The sequence below is a fragment of a genome, unplaced genomic scaffold (genome assembly GCF_019419815.1).
Source record: "Pyrus x bretschneideri cultivar Hongxiangsu unplaced genomic scaffold, Pyrus_bretschneideri_v1 Contig17, whole genome shotgun sequence".
In the NCBI taxonomy this organism is placed as follows: domain Eukaryota; kingdom Viridiplantae; phylum Streptophyta; class Magnoliopsida; order Rosales; family Rosaceae; genus Pyrus; species Pyrus x bretschneideri.
This window is the reverse complement of record NW_025999468.1, coordinates 4,187,594-4,211,758: the sequence shown is the minus strand read 5'-3', so window position 1 is coordinate 4,211,758 and position 24,165 is coordinate 4,187,594. Positions and strand designations below refer to the sequence as shown.

The following is a 24,165-nucleotide window of genomic DNA, read 5'->3' as shown; positions in this document are numbered from 1 at the left end:
TGGGAGGGTGAACATTGATTTGGTCATAACCAAGTTCAGAATCATGTCTATCACTTAGTATTACGATTCAAAGGTAATTTTTTCCACTTGTAAGTAAAAGTTCTTGAGTTTTACTTTCGTGAATGACGAGATTGATGTCAAATTATTATATCAAACTAAATTACCATGTATAGACTTTTTGTTTGATTCTAAACTAAATTATCGATTAACCTGATTATTGGCATTTCAAAAATATTATTAAGCACTTTTGCGTAAACAACTAATATTTGTTTTCTTAATAAAGAAAGAGTTTTTGTTCTTTAACATAGCTCGTTTAAAAAAAATAAAAAATAAAAAATCACCGCAAGGTTCTGAGCTTGAATGCCTTGAGAAGAACATTACTCTAACAACTAGGTTAAGTCTAAATTATTAAAAAGGTTAACTTTTCTAGAATGTCAATGGCATTTCTTTCTTATCATTGACAAATTATTCCAAAGACTGAGACAACATGTGTGTGCGTAGAGAGAGAGAGAGAGAGAGAGAGAGAGAGAGAGAGAGAGAGAGTGCCTCAATGCACGGCAGTCTATGGCCCAAACGAAACGGAAGGCATGGAAAGAAAAAACACACACTATTCAGTAGCTCAAGGATACAATAATAATAATGATAATAATAATAATAATAACAACAACTAGCATTTGCCTATATACTTTGTGTGCATGAACATATTTTTTTAGAAAATGAGAAGGAGAGAGGGAGAGATCAAGAACGTGGAGGGGGGTGGGAGGTTTTTGGTTTTTTTTCTTTTATTTTTTTATATTTATTATTATTTTTTTTTAATGTTAGAGGTATTTTAACATTATATGTAGATGAAGCTTCAATAAAAAATAGTAAAATTTGAACTTGTGAAATTACATTATTGCCCATCATTTTTTTTTGTGTGATAGAAAACTAATTTGTCTTTTCATTCTCTTTTGGTTGACAAGGAGAGTCTTATTAATTAGTATAGATAATAGTTTTCCAAAAAAAAATAAAAAAATAAAAAAAGAATACAATAATAATACAAATGAAAGCCTTTCTGTTCAATAAATAAAAATAAGAAAAATTACACATAGATTATACTTTTAATACTTAATTTTATATTAAGATCACACTTTTAAAACATTTTAAAGAGAAACAAAAATTAATACATAAGGAAGATGGCATCATTTGCTTTTTTTTTTTTTTTTTCTCTGAACTCTATGTTACTAAAACTCTTTATCTTTGGTGTCTTTTCACACTTCTCTCTCTCTCGCTCCCTTCTCTCTTTCTCTCTCCCTTCCCTTTCCCCATTTCATACAGTAATAAACAGCAAAAAACGGATTGAGTTCCGAATTTATTGCAGGGATGGCCATAAACGTTGAGAAAATTAAATTAAAGGGAAGAAAACATGTATATTTGTTTGGGTATTTAATCCCAAAGAATGTATTATAATAAGTGGAACAAGATTTATCGTGAAAGGGCCACTTCACAGAGTTCACAGTCACAATCCTCCAAACGACTTTGAGGCAACTGGGGTTGCTTTGCTTTATTGTTGTGTCGGAATTTAATTCCTCTAAAAAAAAAAAATCGACTTTCTCACTTTAGCAAAAATAAACGATTGGGTTATCAAAATTTTAAAATAACAAATGGGTGAAAAACACACCTGGTAGAGGAGAGAGCGTGATGAGTAGTAAGAGCAACATAAAGTTGATATACCATGTACGTATGAGAAAACAATTTCAAAGAGACATAAATATAGATATAATTAAAGGGGTGTGATATCTACACACCCCTGTTTACTTTTCACACACCCTTTTAAAATTTCGACGGCCGGATCGGATGAATTGAAGAAGATCAACGGTGAGAAATTAATAAGGAGTGTGTGAGAAGTAAAAAAATGTGTGTGGATAACACACCCCTAATTAAATTGTCTATAAAAGGGTATTGATTATCAAATAAAATTGTCACCTCTTCCACCCATCTCTCTCTCATCTTTGGTTTTTTTTTTGGAAGTTCTTTTGGCTTTTGAAATCTCTCCAGCTTTGTTTCTTGATAGTTAATGGAAGAGGATCCTCTCCAGAGCTCAGGATGAGGATCCTCCTGATCAGTTCATCCAGACCGTTAGTCTTCTAAAATTATAATAATTACAACCGTTAGATTAAATTTTTACAGTCTGGATGGGCTGGTCAAAAGGATCCCCATCCTGAGCTCAGGAGAGGATCCTCTTCCATAAATGATACCCTGCATGTGTGTACCAAAACAAAAGGATAGAAAGAGTTACCAAAATGAGTATATGAGACTTTTTTTTCTTTAACTAGTAAAAAAATGTGGAAGAGACCACATAAATAGATTTTAGGAACTTTAATGAAAAGATTACAGTACTGTTCACTTTAACGAAAAACCACATTTTTACACTAAAAAGTCAATCCTGAGACTACTTACTTTACCCTTTATTTTGTCATTATCGTTAAAACTCAAAGTTTTCAAGACATTTTCATTAGTTTTCCTTAGATTTTACTAGGGTCAAGTTATTTGAAATTGATTCTACAAAAATGGTCGAGAGCTGATTGAACTAATTTTGCAAAAATAGATGAGGATGGGTTGAATGATTCAAAATGGTCAACGACTGATTGAATTGATTTTGAAAAAATGGTTGAGGGTGGGTTGAATGACTCTGTGAAAATGGTCGAAGATAGGTTGAACTAATTCTCCAAAAATGGTTGAGGATGGGTTGAATTAATTCTACAAAAAAAAAATGGTCGAGGACAGGCTAAACTGATTCTGCAAAAAAAAAAAGCTCAAAGACCGGTTGAACTGATTCTGCAAAAATAGTTGAGGACAGGTTGAACGGATTCTGTAAAAATGTTCAAAGACAGGTTGAGCTGATTTTGCAAAAATGGCCGATGACGGGTTAAATGATTCTGCAAAAATAGTCAAGGACGAGAACTAATTAAACTGATTCTGCAAAAATGGTCGAAGATAGATTGAATTGATTAGGTAAAAATGATCGAAGACTGATTGAACTGATTATGCAAAAAATGGTTGAGGACGGATTGAACTGACTATGCAAAAATAGTCGTGGACGGGTTGAACTAATTCTAGTAATAAATGATACAAACTGATTCTGCATATAGTTTCACAACTGATTTTGCATAAATAGTTGAGGATGGATTGAGCTTATGACACATATTAACTTTGTTGGAGCTGTGAGGGTTGAGTTCTATTAACAGCCCTAAAGCCTTAGGGATGTGACCAGTATTTTAAAACATTGTTTTCATGTTTATGGGCTGGGCTTTAGTTGTTTTTATGTTTTTGTTTCTCATTGACATGTTTAAAAACTAATGGAGTTTTTTGACATATAACAAAAGTTTTTATCTTTATTTATAAAGGTCCCATAAAAATGCTACAAAAAGAGAAAAAAAAAAAAATAGAAGGAACAGCAATTTAAAGAATGCACATAATGGATGTCAATTTTACCCCAAAACAAAATACAAAAAGCACAATGGATTTTGCATCACGAATATTCCAATGCACTTATGAGCGTCCCCTTTATAGGAAAAAATTTTAGTGTACCAAAAATACGGTTCAATACATTAAGTGTAATAATACAATTTGTTAGAAACAATACAATTGGTTAGAAGATTGACAAAAAAATTTCAATTAATTGTATTACAATAGTTGGTGTGCCGGACCTTATTTTTTACACATTGAAAACTATCTCCCCTTCCTGCCTATGACATAGACATTTATGCTAATCTTCCTAGAGAAAATAGAAAATATTAAATGTGGTCCAATGTTTTAGTCGATAGGATGTTGAGTTTATATACATGCATCCCACGTTCAAAACTCTTTCTCCTCTAAACTATTGTAATAGTTTCAAACTTTTCCCTCCCCCTAATAATAGTAAATATTTATCTAAAACAAATGGAAATATTTGCTGTAGTTATTATTGTTTAAGAATGTAATTGTGTAAATTTTGAAATTGAATCCAATAACATATGAGAGATTAAATCTCTTTATGACTTTACTTATAGGGCAAGTAAATCTCATCTGATTAGCATAAATAAAGGCATAAGGCCACAAGGAAGAATAAGGCCTCATTTGGTGTTATTTTTTCACCAAAAACTTCTTCACTTTAAACTGAAGCAATAAAAAGTGTTTGGCAAGAGTTAAATATCATGCTTATCTTAAAAGTTATGGGCTCCAAACTGCTTTTAAAAGCTACTTTAATAAAAAAAAGGAGTTGAACCTTTATTGAATATTTTCAATTTGTATAAAACTATCATCAATTTTTTTAAAATAACATTATTTATCATGCTACACACATTTTATCCATTGGACAACAAAGTGATCATTGCCACATACCACTACAAACACTAACCTTGCACCATCACTGTCATTATTCCCTCCACCACCACAATCGTCACCCTACCGCCGCCACCACCACAATCATCACCACTGCTGTCGTTGCCAACTCCCCTACCATGTCCATTTTTTTCATCATATACAGTTATATCACTTCAAAATTAAATTTTACCCAACGCTTTTACATTGTTTTGCTTAGTCACAACACTTTTAAAAATATAGTTTACCAAATGCTCAACTGCTTTATTTTATAGCTAATTATTCTTATAGCATATCAATAACAGTTTTTTTTTTTTTTAATTTAGAAAAAGCACATCAACCCCAACTGGTCCTATATCATTTACAACCTCTATGGCTATCGGGTCGGGCAGTGGCGAAGCCACATGAGGGCCGCCACTCCTCGCTGAACAAACAAGCCTGGAGCGCTAGTTTAGCCCTTCCGCTCTTGGACTCCTGAAACACTGTGGTTGATTTTTGGAAGTAAGCCTTGAATCACCAGCAGAGTCTCATTGGGTTCCGGCTTAAAGGCCAAAAAGGAGGTGCATAGGCAAGTTGTGTCCGTACAGTTCATGGGGCTTAGGGAGAAAGTTGTGGAAAGGGTAAGTTGAAGGAGAAAAAGGTGTAAAAGTATTGGTATTGGATTCCATTGAAGCTTCATTGTCAAGAAAATTAGTTCAGGTAAAAAAAAAATAAAAAAGGTTGAAGAATTGTGCAGTGGGTTGTGGAAAAAATGGTGGCTTGATCAATTGGTGGGGTGAGATCAAATATTTAACAAATTGGGTTCTGTTCAGCAGAATGATTGCAGTATATTGGTAGCAGAAAAAGAAAAAAAAGAGAAGAACTAGGAAGTGGGTTGTTCTAATTAGCTCAATTTATGGGTGTGGATTGTGGAAAAATGGTGTCTTGATCAATTGGTGGAGGAAGATCAAAGATTTGACGAACTGGGTTTTGTTCAGCACAGCAGAGTGACAACAAGAACTTCGATGGAGAAGCACAAAGTTGAGTTAAATTGATTTGATGGGTTTGTGAAGAAATAGTAAGAGTTGCAGAGAGCCAGCCACCTGGGGATATTGTGGACCATTTGATTTTTCTGGGTTTTTGACTAAATTGTCCCTTTATGGCTTTCTAATCTTTTATTTTTCTCAATCAAAGAAAGGAAGGTGAAAAATATATTGGAAAACTGGAGCCTTTATTCACTCATTAAAAATAGAAGAGAGGTGATCTCAATAACTCATTATACTCAATTTTAGTTTGGAAATCCTATCTACTTTGACCAAGTTCAAATAAATTCAATAATAACTTAGAAAAATTAGGCTAAAACTCTAGTTGTGTACATCAATTTGGTTGAGCTTGAAGAACAAGTTACGAGGAATTTTGCCCCTCTCCAATGTGAAAGCAACCGCTTCGATTGAACTTTGTACTCATTTGAATTTCGCCCCCATCCCTCGGTAAATCCTGACTTCGCCACTAGGGTCGGGTATGTCATCACTGATTCAATTTCATCAACAGTGGCCATATAACTCAGGTTGCCCATGATGTTCCCGTAAAATGTTGGACATCATTAATTAGCATAACATTCATGATTCTATATATTTTGCCCGAATTTAGACTCTTCCTGCACTTGTTCTGTTTTGTCAACAGTGTCTGCATGACTTGGGTTGTCCACGATGTTTTTGGAAAGCATTTGACATAATTATCTACACTAGCTTTCATGCACGCGCTCGTACGTATAGAAGATATTTTTTGAATCACAGTATGATATGCGCGACTTACACGTTTTAAATGTATTTATATGCGTGGATTGACAAAAGGAAAGTCAAATATTTGAAGTAAATGAATAATCTTAGATCATGCTAGAAAAAACCCCTCACAAACCAATCAAAGTAGCTGAATTTACATAATAAAATCGGTCTTTCAATTTCCATCTACATTCTATTAAATTTACAATAAGAATAGAAAAAATAATATTTAATAAACAATTGTTTATGGTAGATTGGAACATAACAAGAATAATAGTGCAAGGCCTTGTTTGCTAATATTTCAGGTGGTTTGGTGGATTGGTCCTCTCATCATATTTCCTCCTTCCAAAACGTAGTTTACTTGCTTACTTGTTCGAGTAAGAGGCCTGAACCATAGACATATGATATTTCCGAATAAAAGTTCTTTAGAAAGATCTTTTGTTTTTTGGTAGCCTGCTCTGGTTTCTTTACGAAACAATTGGAAAAAGATGGAGCGCGAATAATGACCTCCCTAAAAGAAAATAAAACATTTCAATGGTAGATTTGGAAAACCAAAAAAAAAGAGTGCAAATGGAGAATTGAGAGCGAAATTCACCTCCCATTTTACACAAGGGTTGATAAAGCATCATCTCTTTAAGTAGTAGCATAGGAAGCCTTCTTTAATCTTATATGCTGCAATTTTTTCAAGACACAAATGATTAAGAGCATTTACCTCTGCATTTGAGATTATGTTTTTATCCCGCTCCACTTGAATATATCAGTTATAAATTGTAACAAAACAAATACTAATCCCAAAATATCAACCCACGATTAGGATTGATGTGCTCTTAATCTTATTATACAACAACAAAAACAAAGTCTTATTATACTAAATGGGGTAGGCCGTATGAATTCTGGAACGTCACAACGCTAGGTTTTGCGCCAAGTCTTCCACTCTTAATGTTAGTATAATGTACCAAAATTTCCTATGCTGCTTTGGACATTAAGAAGAATGATTGGCTGTTGAAAGAAGAGCAGGAGCTCCTGATGTATTGAACAAGTGCCCAATCACCATTGCACATCTGCCCAAAAAAAATTAAAGAATTAAAACTTAGAACCAACATCACCCTGCTTGTTCTAACACTTGTCGATTTTAATTAGGTTTTTAGCGGGAGCTCCAACTCTTCTTTCAACCGCAAGTCATTGTTCTTACTTTAATCAATCATACATACATTATATTCCAGTGGTGAAACATAAAAAATAAAAATATTAATATTAATATTAATATTAATTAATTATTGAACAACTAAGTTTTTTGTTTGAATTGTATTAACTATTAAACAGCAGAATTATACATCTTGAGTGCGGTTTGGTTTTCCAATTGGTTGGCTTTTCTATGAGTTGACCCCCTTCCTTCAGTAGCCTGCCAATTGAGATTTTGCAGCTCTCTCCCATAACAATGAGTACCAGGACACAGCATGAAGCATCCTCCTCATCGAAACGTTGGATGCACGACGTGTTCTTGAGCTTCAGAGGCGAAGACACACGGAACGGCTTCACAGGCCACCTCTGCATGACACTGAAAGAGGCTGGAGTCAACGTGTTTATTGACAACCAGCTAAGAAGAGGGGAAGAAATAACAGCAGAACTGGTGCAGGCAATCCGAGGGTCTAGGATTTCCGTCGTCGTCTTCTCAAAGAGGTATGCAGATTCAAGCTGGTGTCTTCAGGAGCTTGTGGAGATCATGGAGTGTAGGAGAAGACTTGGACAAATAGTATTGCCAGTATTCTACGATGTAGATCCTTCACATGTCAGGAAACAGACCAGTGCTAGTTTTGCACAAGCATTTCAGAAACATGAAGAATGCTTCCATGAAGATACCGATAAGGTAGCGAGGTGGAGAGCTGCTCTTACGGAAGCTTCAAATTTGTCCGGTTGGGATCTCAAAAACACTGCAGATGGGTAATAATTCTTTAACTTATCAATCTTCTTTTACTGCTATATAATAAAACCTTAAATAAAATTTGATTCCCTAGTTCAAGATCCATCATTTTGATTCATAAAATCATTCACCTCCCGATTCAAGGATCTCTTAAGAGAGCCGAACCATTTCTTTTGACTCTTTCAAATTTGATAAATGTTGGATAAGATAGTTCTATGATTCAGATTATCATTTCCTATTTGATTCCTTTGAATTCCATTTTCGAAGTTGTGATCAGATCTATCCATTAAAAAGAATCGATTCAATACATTTCTTATGTACCCATACGTGCTATATTGGATTTGAAACAGATTTCGGATCAATCTATATTGATTGACTGCCTCCATTATGTTGTTGCTAGCAAATACCACTATTTTTTGTTTTTCTCTAAGCGATCTATAGCCAGAATGTGTACTACATAGCGAGTCTTAGTTGTGCTTCTAAATCTAATTGACAGGCACGAGGCGCTGTTTATCAGAAGAATTATTGGCGAGATCACTAAGCAACTCGATACCACATACTTAAATGTAGCTGTCTACCAAGTTGGAATAGATTCTCGGGTGAACGAGATTAACAGCTTAGACAGGGGATCATACGATGTTCAAATGGTTGGAATTTGGGGTATGGGTGGAATGGGGAAAACATCAGTTGCAAAAGCCATCTATAACAAGTTCTACCATAGCTTTGTGTACAAAAGTTTCCTTGGAAATGTTAGGGAAACTGCAAAGGAATTGAATGGCATGACGAATTTGCAAGAAAAGCTTCTTTCTGATATCTTCAAACCAACCAAGATGGAGGTTGGTGATGTTCATAGAGGTATTGATTTGATAAAAGAAAAACTTAGAAGCAGAGCGGTACTGGTCATAATTGACGATGTAGATGATGTGGACCAACTAAATGCTTTAGCTATAGCCCGGGACTCCTTTGGTCGAGGAAGTAAAATTTTTATTACAACAAGAGATCGACACCTACTGGAGCAAGTTGAAGTTAACATAATATATCTGGCTCAAAAAATGAAGGAAGAAGAAGCTCTTGAGCTCTTTAGTTGGCATGCCTTTCGAAATCCCTGTCCTAATGAAGAATACAGTGAACTGACAAGAAGTGTTCTTGGTTATTGTGGAGGTTTACCGCTTGCTCTTGAAGTTTTAGGTTCTTTTCTGTTTAAAAGAAGCTTAAGAGATTGGACAAGCACATTGAAGAAGTTGGAAAAAATTCCTCGGTTCGAAATTCAAGAAAAGCTTAAAATTAGCTTTGATGCGCTAAGTGATGAGGATGAGAGGGAAATATTCCTTGATATATCTTGTTTCTTCATAGGAATGGACAAGAACTCTGTCACAAGGATCTTGGACGGTTGTGGGTTTTTTGCAGAAATCGGAATTAGTGTCCTCCTTCAACGATGCCTTGTAACTGTCGATGAGAAAAACAAGCTCGTGATGCATGATCTACTTCGAGACATGGGCAGAGAAATCGTGCGTGCAAAATTTCCAAACCACCCTGGCAATTGTAGTAGATTGTGGCGCCAAGAAGATGCAATAGGGGTACTGACAGACAAATCTGTAAGTACTTAGCTTCCTAATCAAATATAATTCAATGTTAATTCCATGTAATACAATAGAATAACAACTGCATATGTGTGGATATAAATCAAATTTTTTTTACATGCACTAACCTGTTCATTATTCACTTTTGTTCATAGGGAACGGAAGATATTGAAGGACTCGCTCTAAATTTGCTAAAACCAGACAAAGCTAGTTTCAGTATGAAAGCGTTTAGAAAGATGAAGAGGCTAAGATTGCTCCAACTTAATTGTGTACATCTCACTGGAGACTACAAACATCTTTCTGCGAAGTTAAGGTGGCTCTGCTGGCAAGGATTCCCTCTAAAGTTCATACCAAAAGAAGCATTAAATCAATTAAGAAGCCTAGTTTCTATCGACCTACGGTATAGCAACCTCACACAGTTTTGGAAGCATTCTATGGTATACTATCATAACCTTAACCAAGCCATTGATTGTTCCTTCGAATTTTACACCTTGACACTCTTCCTCTTTTCTTTTTGATTTCAGGTGGCTTAGATTGAACTTTTAATAGATGAAAAAAATAGAAACTTACTGACAAATGACGAGCAAGTTATCTATTTTGATTTTTGTTTTCTTTTGGGCTTGTCTTGCAGTTGCTCGAGAAGTTGAAGATTCTGAATCTCAGCCATTCATACTTCCTAACACAAACGCCAAACTTCTCAAAACTCCCAAATCTCGAGTATTTGATACTCAAGGGCTGTAAGAGCTTGCTCGAGATTCACCACTCGATAGGATGTCTTGAAAGACTTGCTTTGGTGAATCTCAAAGACTGCATAAAACTCAAGAATCTTCCGAAGGGTTTCTATAAGTTGAAACACATTGAAACTCTTGTGCTTTCTGGCTGTTTAAGATTTCAAAACTTGGAAGCGGATATAGGAGAGATGGTATCATTGACAACTCTTCTTATAGATAACACGGCCATAGAAGAATTACCATATTCTTCCATAGCACGATTGAAAAACCTGACACGTTTATCTCTATGTGGCCTGAAACTTATAGAACCCAACCCTTCCGTCTGGCCTTTGGTATTGACAAGAGAATATCCTACTCTATTAGATGGCTTTATTTCTTCCAGGAACGTGAGGCAATCCTTTCATATCCTTCCAAATAATCATAAGCGCAAGACAACGAGTGGAGATGGTGTCATTTTCCCCCCTGGAAATGACATTGCCAAGTGGTTCACAAATGTCGACAATGAGGGTGATCGAGTCTGTTTCCAAGTGCCTCAAACCACTGGTTCTAACTTAAAATCATTGACGGTGTGCACCGTTTATTCTTCATCATTACACAAGGACCCACCTCTTAATCATTTTGCTATATTTATTACGAATCATACCAAGATCACGAGCTTCGTTGTCCGGCCAATGGATCCCTACACAATAACTTCAAATGAAGTCATTTGGCAAAGACATTTACCAAACAAGGAGCTCAGTTTGGAAGGGGGAGACTCCATTGAAGTTTATATTGTGATGGGATCTGGTTTCAGGGTGAAGAAAACGGGGGTACATCTCGTATGGGATCCCGAATTGATCAACGAAAATGTGACTGAGTTCGAGCCTATCCCATATGCTTATTTCCGTAGTGATGTGGAGTATGAGGCAGGACCGAGTCATGTGTCATGAGATGAGAATCGACCACACGAGGAGTTGAGGTACGTATGATGATCACCCCACTATTCAAAGGAGTACAGATGAACAATTGGAGCAGGGAAACAAAGATGAAGCTCTGCGGATAGAGAGGAGCTTTATACTTCAAGTTGGAGAACGGTTTGCACTACCACTTAATTTTATTTTTTATTTTACAGCTGATTTTCTGAGCTAACAGAAGACTTGGATTCATACAGTAGACGTCGCTTAATGCAATAAGACTTTGTTGTTATTTTTGTAGTAGTATTTTACAGCTTATTTTCTCGTCTACAGAACAATTTGCTTTCCACAATCAGTGGTGGGGTTTGTAGGAAATCTTTGGTGATGCAATAGAGAGAGTCCAAAGTTTATTTGGCTTCATCCACCAACTTGAAAGGGAATAAGTCATCAAGTGTGGCTTCATTTTTTAAACTAATGGGTGGGTGAACATTGATTTGGTCATTACCAAGTTCAGGATCATGTCTGTTGCTTAATATTATAATTCGAAGGTAATTTTTTTCACATGTAAGTAAAAGATCTTAAATTTTACTTCGTAAATGGCAAGATTGATGTCAAATGATTATATCAAATTAAATTACCATGCACAGACTTTCAATTTGATTCTAAACTAAATTATCGATTTACCAGATTAATGACATTTCAAAAATGTTATTATGCACTTTTGTGTAAACAACTAATATTTGTTTTCTTAATAAAGAAAGAGTTTTTGTTCTTTAACATCGTTTGTTTAAAAAAATAATAATAATGTTCACCGCAGGGTTTTGAATTTGAATGTCTAGAGAAGAACATTTCTCTAACAACTAGGTTAAATCTAAATTATTAAGAAGTTAACGTTTTTCTAGAATGTCAATGGCATTTCTTTCTTATCATTGACAAATTCTTCCAAAGACTGAGACGTGTGTGTAGAGAGAGAGAGAGAGAGAGAGAGAGAGAGAGAGAGATCCTCAATGCACGGCAGTTTATGGCCCAAACGAAACGGAAAGCATGGAAAGAAAAAACACACGCTTTTGAGTAGCTCAAGGATACAATAATAATACAAATAAAAGCCTTTTTGTTCAATAAATAAAAATACTATAAAAGGAGAAAAAGATTGGAAGAAAAAGCAATTTAAAGAGTACACACAGTGGATGCCAATTTTACCCCAAAAAATACATAAATACAAAAGAGCACAAAGGATTTGGCATCACGAATATTCCAACGCTCTTATGAGCGTCTCCTTTGTAGGGAAACTTTTTAATATGCCAAAAATTCAGCACAATGCATTAAGTGTAATAATACAATTTGTTAGAAATAATACAATTAGTTAGAAATTTAAAAAAAAAATTCAATTAATTGTATTATGATAGTTGGTGTGCTAGACCGTATTTTTGACACACTGAAAACTATCTCCCTTTCATGCTTATGACATAGACATTTATGCTATTCATCCTAGAGAAAATAGAAAATATTGCATGTGGTTCAATGTTTTAGTCGATAGGGTGTTGGGTTTATAACCATGCATCCCGTGTTCGAAACTTTTTCTCCCCTAAACTATTATAATAGTTTCGAACTCTCCCCTCCCCCTAATAATAGTAAATATTTATCTAAAACAAATAGAAATATATTTGTTGTAGCTATTATTGTTTAAGAATGTAATTGTGTAAATTTAGAAATTGAATCCAACAGCATTTGGGAGATTAAATATCTTTATGACCATACTTGTAGGGCAATTTAAATCCCATCTGATCAACATAAATACAGGCATAAGGCCACAAGGAAGAATAAGACCCCATTTGGTAATATTTTTTTTCCCAAAAACTGCTTCACTTTAAACTAAAGCAATAAAAAGTGTTTGCCAAAAGTTAAATATCATGCTTATCTTAAAAGTTATGGGCTCCAAACAACAGCTTTTAAAAGCAGTTTGTTGATTTTAAAAGTTGCTTTAATAAAAAGCAGAGCTAAGCCTTTATTGAATATTTTCAATTCTTATCACTACCATTAGTCTTTAAAAACAACATTGTTTAAAATGCTACACGCATTTTATCCATTGCGCAACAAGGTGATCGCCACCACTTACCACTACAAATACTACCTTGCACCACCACCGCCATTATTTCCACCACCACAACAATCGTAACCTTGCCACCACCACCACCACATGTCATTGCCACAACTGTTGTCGTTGCCACCTCCCCCTACCATGTTCATTTTTGTCATTATATACAGTTATATCACTTAAAAATTAAATTTTACCAAACGCTTTTACATTGTTTTTCATAGTCACAAAACTTTTTAAAACATAGTTTACCGAACACTCAACTGCTTTATTGTATAGCTGATTATTTTTAGAACACAACATTAACAGTTTTTTTTTTTAAAGCACATCAACCTCAAACTGGTCCTATATCATTGGCAACCTCTAATGGCTATCAGGGTCAGGGTATGTCAATCACTTGTTCAATTTCATCAACAGTGGCCATGTAACTCGGGTTGCACATGATGTTCCTGGAAAACATTGGACATCAATAATTAGCATAATATTCATGTTTCTATATATTTTGCCCAAAATTAAACTCTCCTTAGTCAGTCGATTCGGTTTCATTCTATTTCGCCAACAATGTATATAACTTGGGTTGTCCACCATGCTTTCGGAAATCATCTGACATTATTAATTACATAATATTCTTTTTTTTTTTTTCTAAGTGACAAGCCACGATTATCCACTTTTTTGGGCTCAAAGAGGTTATAAAAAATTTCACCATACCTGTAGCCATTGTCAAACAGACTTACCAGCTTGGAATATCAAACCCGAAAGATAACATTCATGTTTCTATGCTTTTTATAAGATATTCCTGAAACAGTCCCTTGAAACTACCGTGGTAATGCTCATCTCCGTAATCAATTTCAACCAAATACCCAAAGTTACCGAGCAATGAAGGAACGTGTGATCAACTGAATGATTTGATTCACATGCGACCCACCGTTGTGGCGACAAGTAGTAAGGACACCCTCATTGAACCATGTCAAATGTGTCCACCCTGCCACAAGCAACAAACCAAGACAATAACACTTTTCGAGCGTTAGATTTCCTATAAGGGTTTCGACAAGTTGAAACCATGGAACCATGGGAAATGTCCTGCCAAGGGTTTTTTTGTAGACCTGGCAATTTATTACACGATCCGTTAACACGACACGTAAACGACACGAAAATAACGGGTTTCGGGTCAACACGATAATTAATCGGGTCATTATCGGGACACACGATAATAACCCGTTAATAACGGGTCCTTAACAGGTTTACACGAAAGTGACACGCTGGTAATCTGTTTCGACACGATAAGAAAAATGCTATTTTGATGATTTTAATTTTTTAAACTACTAAAAAAAACTTACTATAAAATGCAATAGATATAATGAATACGTATATATTGTTTATTAATTATTATTCTATTATTATTCTATATAAATTTTAAATTTTAAGTTTTATTTATTTATTTATTTTTATAGTATATTATAGGCAAGGATTGAGATTAAAAATCATAAAACACATTAAAAATAAAAATATCAAGTAATTTAAAAATACCAAAAACATAAAAATAATTATAATAATTAATTTCTCGCCTAATATTTCAAGAGTTTCATCCATTTCCCACCTAATGTTTGGGAAATTTTGCAACCTATATCCATCCATTTCCCGCCTAATGTTTAACCCAAAGAAAAAAAATAACCAGCTTTTTTTTTTCTTTCTTTTTTTTATCTCTTATAACATTTTAACTTGAATAAAAATAAAATACGTAATAAAAAACATAAATGTAATTTTATTATTAAATATCATCACATACTAATTGAAACATAGTCTAATTAACACTTAAAATATATAAATAATTAATATATTTATTCCAAGTCATCAAAACGATAAGATTCACTAACGCTTAAAGTTTGTTTATACTTTCATTAAGTATAACATCAATGCATATCCCATCAAAATGATGAAAGTATGAATAAACTCTTAAGTGTTAGTGAATTTATCGTTTTGACGGGATACGTATCCTACAAAACTAATTTCAACAATCCAACCGTCAAACTTGTTTATATATGCTTCGAGATCACATACTCCAAAAATTGCAAAAAACAAACATTCAGAGATGAAGTAATGAGCCAAAACTTTTCAACGGTTATAAACGAAAAATCACGATTTAACGGTTATTTTAACTCTGATTTTGATGATTTTGTACAGCTACACTCCTTGACCTTATATGAATACAATGAATGAATTCGATCTTCAATTTAAAATATTTACACTAGTGGATACCACAAATCTTATGTTATACTTAATGAAAGTATAAATAAGCTCTTAAGTATTAGTTAATGTATCGTTTTGATAGGATACGCATCCTATGAAACTAATTTCAATGATCCAACCGTCAAACTTGTTTATACATGTTTCGAGATCGCATACACCAAAAATTGCAAAAAACAAACATTTAGAGATCAAGTAACGAGACAAAATTTTTCGACGGTTATAAATGAAAAATCACGATTTAACGGTTATTTTAACTTTGATTTTGATGATTTTTTACAGTTACACTCCTTGATCTTATATAAATACAATGAATAAATTTGATCTTCAATTTAAAATATTTACACTAGTGGATACCACAAAATCTTATGTTATACTTGATGAAAGTATAAATAAACTCTTAAGTGTTAGTGAATCTATCGTTTTGATGGGATACGCATCTTAGAAACTAATTTCAACGATCCAACCGTCAAACTTGTTTATATATGCTTCAAGATCGCATACGCCAAAAATTGCAAAAAACAAACATTCAGAGATCAAGTAATAAGACAAAATTTTTTGACGGTTATAAACGAAAAATCACGAATTAACGGTTATTTTAACTCCGATTTTGATGATTTTTTACAGCTACACTCCTTGATCCTAAACAAATACAATGAATGAATTAAATCTTCTATTTAAAATATTTACACTAGTAGATACCACAAAATCTTATGTTATACTGGATGAAAGTATAAATAAACTCTTAAGTGTTAGTGAATCTATCGTTTTGATGTGATACGCATTCTACGAAACTAATTTCAACGATCCAACCGTCAAACTTGTTTATATATGCTTCGAGATCGCATACGCCAAAAATTGCAAAAAACAAACATTCAAAGATCAAATAATGAAACAAAACTTTTCGACGGTTATAAATGAAAAATCACAATTTAACGGTTATTATAGCTTCGATTTTGATGATTTTTTATAGCTACACTCCTTGACCCTAAATGAATTCGATCTTCAATTTAAAATATTTACACTAGTGGATACCACAAAATCTTATGTTATACTTGATGAAAGTATAAATAAACTCTTAAGTGTTAGTGAATCTATCGTTTTGATGGGATACGCATCCTACAAAACTAATTTCAACGATCCAACCATCAAACTTGTTTATATATGCTTCAAGATCGCATACGCCAAAAATTGCAAAAAAAAAAATTCAGAGATAAAGTAATAAGACAAAACTTTTCGACTGTTATACATGAAAAATCACGATTTAATGGTTATTTTAACTCCGATTTTGATTTTTTTTACAGATACACTCATTGACCCTAAACAAATACAATGAATGAATTCGATCTTCAATTTAAAATATTTACACTAGTGGATACCACAAAATCTTATGTTATACTTGATGAAAGTATAAATAAACTCTTAAGTGTTAGTCAATTTATCGTTTTGATGTGATACACATCCTACGAAACTAATTTCAACGATCCAACCGTCAAATTTGTTTATATATGCTTCAAAATCGCATATGCCAAAAATTGCAAAAAACAAACATTCAGAGATCAAGTAATGAGACAAAACTTTTTGATGGTTATAAACGAAAAATCATGATTTAACAGTTATTGTAACTCCGATTTTGATGATTTTTTACAGCTACACTCCTTGACCCTAAATGAATACAATGAATGAATTCGATCTTCAATTTAAAATATTTACATTAGTGGATACCACAAAATCTTATGTTATACTCGATGAAAGTATAAATAAACTCTTTAGTGTTAGTGAATCTATTGTTTTGATGGAATACGCATCCTACGAAACTAATTTCAACGGTCCAACCGTTAAACTTGTTTATATATGCTTCGAGATCGCATACGCCAAAAATTGCAAAAAAACAAACATTCAAAGATCAAGTAATGAGACAAAACTTTTCGACGGTTATAAACGAAAAATTACGATTTAACGGTCATTGTAACTCCGATTTTGATGATTTTTTACAGCTACACTCATTGACCCTATATGAATACAATGAATGAATTCGATCTTCAATTTAAAATATTTACACTAGTGGATACCATAAAATCTTACGTTATACTTGATGAGAGTATAAATACGTTTAGATTTTTAAAACCCTCCAAATCTCATGAACAATGTTATTTATTTGAGTGAAAAATTAATAATAATAAGTGTGAAAAATGTAATCACTCGTAATGAAAAGCTTTACAACTTTCATTAAGGGGTCAACTCCGAAATTTAGTATGTATATACTAATTTAATATTATGATTTACATTTTTTTGGGTCAAATTATTTTTTTCTTTTCATTTTTATTGATTTAAAATATAATTTTCTTAACGGGTAACGGGTAACGGGTCGGGTCATATTACCTGATAATATTAACGGGTTGATTTCGGGTCGGGTCATATTACCCGTTTACTTTAACAGGTATTACACGACACGACCCGTTAAGCTATCGGGTATGACACGAAAACGACACGAACACGAGAAACACGACACGAATGCCAGGTCTAGTTTTTTGGCAAGTTCCTCGCGTAACATTAAGATGCAGGCCATATTTTCTTTTGAGCAACATCAACAACATGCAATTAACAATTAAAAGGTGGAATCATGTTTATATGCACTCAAAAATAAAACTTAACCCATGAACTTCAAAGCCTAGTAGATAGGTGAACCAAGACTCAACTCAAAACAAAGTGAGTTGAGAAATCAATACCTTTGTAGATTCCTCTTTGCATAAGCAAATGCTAATCACCCAAAGAGAGGGCCTTCATTCCTTGCATCTTAGATCCATGGATTTGGATGGATGAAAAGGTTTCTCCAAGTTCCCAAAATTGAGAACCTCTAAGTCTCCACACCAAGGTAAGATTGGAGAAGAAATGAGTGACCTTGAGGAAGTAAGATTGCTAGATGTTTTCCTCAAGTGTGGCCGGCCATTTCTAGAGAGAAATGAGAGTTTTTGTTTCTCCAATTTCCCATAAACAACCCTTAATGAATTTTGGCTATTAAGTCACACTTATACTTTAATTCATTTGAGTGGCAAACTTGTAAATAAGTCAAAACCCACTCTTTCTGTAAATGGCCGGCCTTAGAGTATTCTTTGGGCTATTTGGGCCTTTGTGAATCATTATTCATTAAGTTGTCATACAACTTAAGTCAATGGACTTGACGTTCGAAGCCCATTGGGCCTTAAGGTCCAAAACTATCCCGAGGTCTTCAACGAACTTATTCGTTTGATTAATAATCATATTAATTAATCCTTGCCATAAATAATTAAACCATTTAATTATTCTTACTCATCTCCGTTGAATCTTCAATCTCTACCTTACACGGTGTACGATCCATTAGGTTCCTTTTAGCGAGGCAGTGGGCGATTCAAACTCTTTCAAATCGATTGTGAATTGAAACTTACTTTCAATTCTCCCGTTAGTGATAATACACTTTTAGGGCTTCCACAAACCATGGTTGACGTCTAGCAGCATGTCATGGTTACCCAAGCTAATCAGAAGAGGTGGAGAACCTATTTAGTTTTAGGATTACAAATGCAATACGGTCTTTCTCTAATACAATACTCTTGACCACATTGTTTGGTTTGATAGTTTATTCATGTCTACTATCCAATGTGAGTCTTGTGCTTATATGATTACCTTGAATGTGATTTGGAACACATTCCTAAATCTCATTCATACTTTGGCCAAAGATTCTTAATCATATCATAGAGTATTCTCCCTCAAACAGTTTGAAGGTTAGAGATCCCTTGTTGCGCATTCACTTGCCTCCATGGCTAAGTGGCTTAACCCCAACGATGCCATGGACACCCTCCTGATGGAGTGACTTTGACATAATCAAAGATTAAGGACCTAACCACAAGACAACTGTGATGCCTCAGGTCAAAAGACTAATTTGCATTATCCCAACCATGAGTTCTCATGTGACATGAATATGAGAACTCTTCGTTGATCGTGTTCAGTGAACTCATTCTCTATTGAGCACCTACGTACTTATCTTGATGTCACACACACCAATGACTCGAGACTAGTCACTCTCCCTGAGAGAAGACATAGCACGTACTGATCTTAACGGACTGTCAATGCCCAATTGACAATCCTATGATCAGGAACGTTTAGGATGTGTCAACGAAAGAATGGTCTCATGAATCTAACTTCTTTAGATCGCATTCTTCCAATCACATATTCCTTGGACTTATCGTTTAAGCATATAACATTTATATGAGACGGCTCAAACAATAATCTTTGCCCTTTACATTTAAACTACATTAGTTTGAAATGTCCGTAAAGTATCATCATATGATTGGTTTTAGGGCACATTTCCAACAGATTTCGGGTCGGGTCATATTACCCGTTTACTTTAACAGGTATTACACGACACGACCTGTTAAGTTATCGGGTATGACACGAAAACGACACGAACACGAGAAACACGACACGAATGCCAGGTCTAGTTTTTTGGCAAGTTCCTCGCGTAACATTAAGATGCAGGCCATATTTTCTTTTGATCACGGTGTGTCAATAACATGAGCGTTTCTCCACAAATTAAGTGCCCACATTTTCTTTTGATCAAGTTTCATATTAGGGTTTAATAAATTGAAGAATAAAATTTGACGTTTCCTAAACTACAATGAGTTTCGAATGGTACGAGAACTACTAGTGATAATAAGGTATTCTAAAAATCGGTCTAGGTGTTGGGCGGTGGGTTCTGTGGCGATTTTGGGCAAAAATAGTCACTAAATTTGGGGAGGGACTAGACAATCTAGGCTGCACGCTAAGAGTTCAAGTTTTTTTTAATTAACTAATTAAATTCAAATGAATAATGCTTAACCTACCAAAAGAATTTGTTAAATTAATTCAGTTGTGAAAACTTTGCTTATATTTGTAGTTTGTTAATTTACTTACCAAACTTATTGGCTTTGTGTGACAACCCGTCCCGAAATATAATATATTTTATCCTCGATAGCGTGGAATGACTATTTTACCCTTGAGCGTTGGGTTGTGAATGTATTATTGGGCTAAGAAAATGGACTAATTATTTTCATTTCCTACTTCTTTGGACCCAATTGAAACTTGGGATTGTTTTGGATGAATCTTCGCCTACAATTAGTGGCCCAATTAGGGCTTAAGGATTTTATATGGATACCCAATCCGGACACACACACGTGCACACACACGTATAGACTTCTCTCTCTCCCTCTCTCGAGTCTTTCTCGTCCATACAATCCGTACGTCCAATCTCTCTACCAGCTTCATCTCTCACAAATCGAGCCAGTAGAGGTTGTTTTTGAACTCCTTGCAAGTCATGGAGTCGAGCCATGCCTTTGGTTTGAGGAAAAGACTAGTAGAACTCGAGATGCCCGAGCTCCGACAAGGAGTGAAATTTTCTTCTGTGTGATCGAGAAGATATTAGCTGGATTTAAGACTTAAGAAGGTAAGAATTCATCTTCTCTGGCATGTTAGGCTAGTTTTGGTTAAGTTTGGACGTTGAAATGAGCTTGGTTGTGGGATTGCAAGAATAGCCGGCTTTTCAAGGATTTTTTCTGGCCATTTTCGTGGGTTTAGGATGTAAAAGTGGTAAGAACTAGTTCTACTCATTTAGAGCTTTATTTTGGTACAAATTTCATGAAATTTGGTTGAGAAATGGCGAAGATATTCAAGTTTTAAGTTTTGCAGAAACTGGCGAATGCAGCAATGGCCAGCGCCGAAATCCAACGAACCATCGGAGAAGAAGAAGAATATTCCGTCAATTTTGACATAATATGCTAACGGCGTCAGGTAAAATTAATTGTATATTCTGTTATTTAACGGAATATTCCTTAACACCGTTAGGGAATCCGTCAGTGTGCCAGGCACGTGTCTGTGCATGGGTGGCGCGTGTGGCCGTGCCTTGGCCGACGCGTGAGGGCGCGTGGAAACTTAGAAAATTATTCTAAAAATATGAGGATGTTCGTGGGGTTGAGTAGGCCACGATGGTATATTCAAATACCCCAATTGAGCAACGTATGATAAGTTATTACCTAGTTTTGGTTATGTGCTTAAAATAACGTTAAAATAGTTGTTTCACATATATGTGAGACGTTTCCAGAGGACGAGCGCAGTCAGGCGAGGCTTGGAGCTTATGACCCTGCCACATATCAGTGAGTGAGATTTTGGTTTTCAGAACATATATATGCTTGGTTTTTTCCCCAGAAACTCATTTAAATGGACTTATGTTTTGAAATGCCATGCCAAATATTTTATACTTAGAATATGCATTTAGTAGTTGCACATATTTATGTTTGATGCTGCAGAAATTCAGGTAAGTGCCAGGTGAGTTTATAGATTGTGGATGTGAGTTGCATGATTATGTTGAGATGTATTATAGCTCATCAACCTGCACCCTGGTGTTAGTGCTCACGCCTGTGGTCAGGGCACAGTCCTTCACGTGATGTTTACCTTTCGCACCATACGTTTCACCTTGGATCCAAGTTAGGTGCATAGTCTTGTCGTACAGACCACTATAGGTGGTTCCGACTTGTAGGTGACCCGCGATCATTCGCATAGTCTTCACTTGATTGTAGCACTTGAGCGTATTTATTTACACCCAGTCCTTTTGTACAAACCACTTTAGGTGGTTCCGACTCGTGTGCAGGCATACTTGTTGAGCTATTGGTTGAGCCATACATGTCATATTTGGTGACTCCAACTAGATGGACGAGCTATAGATTCAGTCGTACAAGTCATATTAAGTGACTCCGGCTGACATATCATTTGCATTGATTTATATCACCCGACTTACATAATTTATGCTGAGATATTTGACATGGCATATATATGAATTTTGCTATTCCGAGCATGGTTTTGATTTACGTATGTATTCTATTTTTTGAGAAATTATACAAGTTTTACAGCGAGGGGTTATTACCTTTGATAAGTGAAATGGTCTTGAAAAGCTTTGTTTTTTCCTACTCACACTTTCTGTTTTGCACCCCTCCAGGTTTTAGGTAGGAGTGTTTATTGGTGGCTTACGAGGAATTAACAGCGGTTCTAACAGATTATCACTAATGTAGGACCACCTCTAGTATTGTATAATTAGTACTTGTCCTGTTGGATTGCACTTTGGCTACCTATGCTCGATTATTGTGTAACCATACTTAACTATCGGGATTGCACTTTTATTTGCTTAGTGTAAATTAGTTAGATTGGTTCTTAGTTATTCACATTTCTTTATATCATTATCATTTCCGCACTACGCACATGGCTACGTCACCCTCACGTGATGAGCAACACGCCTTGATTTTGGTCGGGATGTGTCACTTTGGCTTTTGAATTGTATATTTGCTTACTGAGCTTATTGGCTTTTATTGCATTCTATCTTTATTTTATTCCCAATACAAATAAAGTTTTTTGATTAAGTGTAAATAGACATTTTTTATGTGATATACTAATATATTTACTTAAATCCATATAAGCCTAGCTCGCCACTCGACTAGCGCCTAACATCTTTTAGAGTTTTGATTGAACTAGTCATTACTAGGAGTCAAACCTCCTGTTATCTAATTTATTATCGTTAGTACAAAAGACAATTGTATTTTTGATGCAACAATATTGACTATTGAGAATGTGAACATAAAGTTATATAATGGGCCGTGCACAAATAAGTATTGGACTAGTCATTCATAGGAACGAACCTGGGACCTCTAACTTTTAAGTAAATAGTGTTGGAGTTGTGCCCTAAAAGACAATTTCGTAATATTGGATATTACTTAAAACTCCATTTTAATTATCTATATAACATGCCAAGATTTATTAATTCATAAGTTTGGTTTTATATTATAGAAATAGTATACTATGATCGAGTCCATAGGAGTACATGAATTAAGGTATAATATCCTAAACGAGGTTAGGACATGGAGACTTGTATTACGTAGTCAGTCTTTAAACAAAGTTCTTAGCCATTCAGAAAGTCAATTGGACATTGACTATATGGAAAGGCCACTGTTTATTGCATTAAAGTTAGCATGACCTTGTGCTACGCTTGTTAGACATGTGGTTTATATACAAGTGCTTGTCTGTAGACAAGTTCACTAAACACTGATTGCCTAAGAAGCTTAAACTTATGGAATGTACCACATGTCAAACGTTACAAAGTTTCAAGTTATAGTATGCAAATAGTTCTTAGACCTAATCATCGTATATCTTGTGCTTATAGATATAAACTTTAACTTCACTTCAAAGCTATCACTACCTAGCAAGGCCAATGGTGTGTTGCTTGAGTTCATGTATATAAGTCTGCATTATCTATCACCTTTTCGAAACCACTTGAAGATCCATCTCAGAAATATTCGGTCTTGTCGATCAAACTTTGTTTGTAAGAACTGCTTCAACATGAGATGCATCATGGTGACCATATATATCTACATGTGATTTCACATACCCATACCACATCAATCTTGATCAAGACATGGATGATATAAGAACCTAATTGCATTGTAACTACAATCAATGTTATAAAAAGTATCATGATTATCATACGAATAATTCTATCAAATCCAAGTAGCCATAAAATGCTGTTAAATGTCACTCATGACTTACGA

The 24,165-nt window shown here is 34.7% G+C and overlaps 1 protein-coding gene across 2 annotated transcripts; it reads left to right on the top strand.

The window, feature by feature from the left end:
• Positions 1-7,437: 7,437 nt before the first annotated feature.
• LOC125476036 (disease resistance protein RPV1-like) lies at positions 7,438-11,848 on the top strand. 2 transcript variants are annotated; one of them, XR_007257412.1, is made up of 5 exons: positions 7,438-8,042; positions 8,519-9,617; positions 9,758-10,039; positions 10,234-11,406; positions 11,560-11,848. XR_007257412.1 is itself a non-coding variant. In XM_048581749.1 (4 exons), the coding sequence occupies exons 1-4, from the start codon at positions 7,540-7,542 to the stop codon at positions 11,260-11,262; spliced, it is 2,913 nt and encodes a 970-aa protein (XP_048437706.1). In that variant the 5' UTR covers positions 7,438-7,539; the 3' UTR covers positions 11,263-11,848. The 2 variants fall into 2 exon arrangements, 1 of the variants encoding a protein (XP_048437706.1); XM_048581749.1 differs by having other exon boundaries at positions 10,234-11,848.
• Positions 11,849-24,165: the final 12,317 nt, after the last annotated feature.